Genomic DNA, 3268 nt, shown 5'->3' with positions numbered 1-3268 from the left:
TGTCAACAAACTTGTTTTTTTGTGTGTGGGGGTAGCGCACGAAATGTTACTTTAATCCGATTGATGTGAACCATTTGCACTTAAGAAGTTATTTGAAAACGTCTATCACAGTAGATACGCGAGTAAATTTTACAAATCATTGATCAAAGGGGACAATCTTTTTTGGATTCGAGGAAGATCCATAGTGATATTTTGTAAATGTTTGGAGCTGGGATTGTTTTTAATTTTTGACCCAGACATTGGTGTATTTTCCCTATGGTGGGGGATTTCAACAATAAGGAACATGTTTTTCCAATGAGTGGAGAAAGTTTTTTAAAAGGATATCAGAGACAAACTTTTACACAGAAAATGGTTTGTATGTGGGATGATTTGGTAGTGGATACTTACAACCTTTAGAAGACATTTGGATCAGACATTTGGAACAATATCAAATGTTTGGAAGGATATGGGCCAAGTACACACAGGTGGGATAAGTTTAGTTTGGGATTAGGACTGGCATGGACTGGTTGGACCGAAGGGTCTGTAACCATGTTGTATCACTACATGACTCTATGACTATTTATTAATTTTTCTCAATATTAAACAGTGCTGTAGTGATCCTTGAATGAACTGTTGATGTTAAGGTTGTGTCTGAGACTTTGCGAATATTTCCTTCAATGAGAGGAGTGACTAGTTCTCCAAGTTACACAACTGAAAATAAACTTTTCTCCAGCATTGTTGCTGAGTCGATTTGTTTCTACGGAGGCGGTGGTTATGGTTTGCAGTTGGCTTTCCACCAACTGATCAACAGTGAGAGAAAATATCTCTGATCCACTACAGAAACTCCAGCTGCTTCCAGTAAATGAAACTGGGAACTCAAGGACCTTTTCTGCAGTCAGCTTAATTGCTGCCAACTATTGTATCCGGCCGATTAAAGGGAAAATGAATCAACTAAAATAAAGTCCTACCAAACAAATTATATTTTCCCATTTACTCACAATGGATACATTTCACTTGGCATTTCTTCCTTTAAAAGGAAAGTCACTGAATACAGCATTCACTGTATGACTATCAGAAAACAGAACATTAAATGCAATGACGTTCTGGTTAGTTCAGTCTGTTTATTGAGTATCTTTAAAGCTCCTGAATATGAAGTTAATGGATCCAAAATCCCACATTGCAGTAACATTTGTTATCATCTCAAAGTAAATTAACAAAATTGAATTGGTTCAAACTCACATCACTTGTTACACCATTCTCTGATTCATGTATCTCATTAAAACTGAGTGGGCCCTTTATACATGGTTAACACTGGTGTAGTGTAACAGCGAATTTTCTGCTGATTTTTATGAGTTAACTGCCCTGTCAGAGCTATCAGTGAGCAGAGAAATGTACTGTTTATAACCTACATTCGTGGTAATTATTACTGTAATACTCTCTAATTTAACCAAACATTCCTGATGTACCCAGACTGTTACATGCAATGGTTTAGACGTTGAGGATTTAAAAAATCTTCGGGGCTGTCTTGTTCTAGTTCATTAGATGCTCTTTCAAAAGTTTACCTAGGTGTTATGTATCACTACGGACTCACATTTTGTTTCTCAGGCACACAGCTTTTCTTTACTGTGCATTTTAGTGTCGGAGCAATTTGGAAAAAAAAAGGTGCAAGGAGAGACATTCTGCAATGTAAGGAGGTGCTTCTAATCTCTGGGTCCAAACTGTTTATTGACATACACTCACATTCTGAACATAATCACTTTCGACATGCTCCATATTAGGTTGCCTAAACTGAATTTAGAAACGCAGATTAGAAATGGTATGTTATTTTGTAATGTGAGAGAGAATTTGATTGACAGCAAAAATAAAGTCATTCACTTTGTTGGCTAATAATATTATTGAAGTTCTTTTTAGCTTTATCTGCTTGTGGTGGAATGTAGGATTAAAGGGAGTTAACTTCTAATTGAATATTCTAAATATAATCACTTTGGATGCGCTCTGTATTCAGTTGTCTAAATTGAATTTTGAAATGTTTCGTATGAATTACATTTTATTTTGTAGTGCAACAGAGACTTGCAGTATCCAGGGAAGAAAAGCTCACCTGTTTTATTAGCTAGTAATACGTTTGAACTTTAATTTTAGTTTTATCTGCTTGTGAATGAATGTAGAAATAAAGGGAGCTAACTGCCAGTTGAATTCGGTTTTTTTTTAAAACAAAATACATGTAACTATCATGTGAAACAGACCTGAAGCTACTCAAATTTACTTCCAAAGAAGCTATTCAGCGAAACAAATATCCCAAGATGTGTTTGTGTCCATGTTTAAGCAAAACCTCATGTAAATGCATGACACCATGTGTTCGGGCTGTGCAAGCTGATACCAGGATCCAGTCTCAGCCTCCAGCAGGAAACCAACATGCGGAAGCTGTAAGCCTGCCCCTTCCGATGGCCATATAAATCCTGGGCACTGGACAGTAATTCAACACTCCTGGGTCGGCTCTGTTTAGAAAGATCTTGACAGAACCGTTTCCCACAAGTTATCAGAATGATTGTGTCGACACTTTTTCTCAGTTTGTTACTGACTTTCTTATCATGTGAGTGTTTTTTTTTTAAAGTCTCTCTTTGTTTCTGTCTCAATGTTAGTCGACCGCAGGAATGTAAAAGACTCAGCCATCATTTCATCAGCATTAATGCTCATGGTTTATTTGTTTTCTTTTTTAAAGGTGTCCAGCCGGAGGTTGTTTTGACCCAGCCAGAGGCAGAGACTGGCCGTCCCGCAGGCAGCCTGAAACTGACCTGTAAAATCAGCGGGTTCAATCTTGGCAGCTACTACATGAGCTGGGTCCGACAGGTTCCCGGACAGGGTCTGGAGTGGCTGGTTAGCTACTATACTTCATCCAGCAGTTACTATGCACCAGCGATTAAGGGTCGATTTACTGTGTCCAAAGACATTTCAAACAACATTTTCGCGTTGGACATGGAGAACCTGAAGATCGAAGACACCGCCATCTATTACTGTGCAGGAGACCACAGCGAGAGGAGCCAGGGCTGGACCCGTTCAAAAACAGCTCGAGGGAACATATTGTCAATTCCATCATAAACTGACGGTCAGTACGAGTTTTAAATGCAATTATACAACTGCGATCTGAAGCAGACGTCAGGCTGCCTCTTACAAAACTATCAAAGAGGAAATGTACCATTTAAACTAGCAAACTGCTGACACAATGGGGCAATGTTTTGGACATGTCATATGTACTGCGAACACTTCCATCAATTAAATGCTCGGACAAAAT

The 3268-nt window shown here is 38.5% G+C and overlaps 1 gene segment (V, D, J or C); it reads left to right on the top strand.

Moving 5' to 3' along the window:
* Positions 1-2355: 2355 nt before the first annotated feature.
* On the top strand, positions 2356-3075 carry LOC122546106. The segment is given in 2 exon segments: positions 2356-2569; positions 2699-3075. Coding segments are annotated over 2 exon segments (426 nt in total).
* Positions 3076-3268: the final 193 nt, after the last annotated feature.

Source organism: Chiloscyllium plagiosum, unplaced genomic scaffold (assembly GCF_004010195.1).
Source record: "Chiloscyllium plagiosum isolate BGI_BamShark_2017 unplaced genomic scaffold, ASM401019v2 scaf_33781, whole genome shotgun sequence".
In the NCBI taxonomy this organism is placed as follows: domain Eukaryota; kingdom Metazoa; phylum Chordata; class Chondrichthyes; order Orectolobiformes; family Hemiscylliidae; genus Chiloscyllium; species Chiloscyllium plagiosum.
The sequence above is the reverse complement of the archived record's forward strand: the minus strand, read 5'-3'. Positions and strand labels throughout refer to the sequence as shown.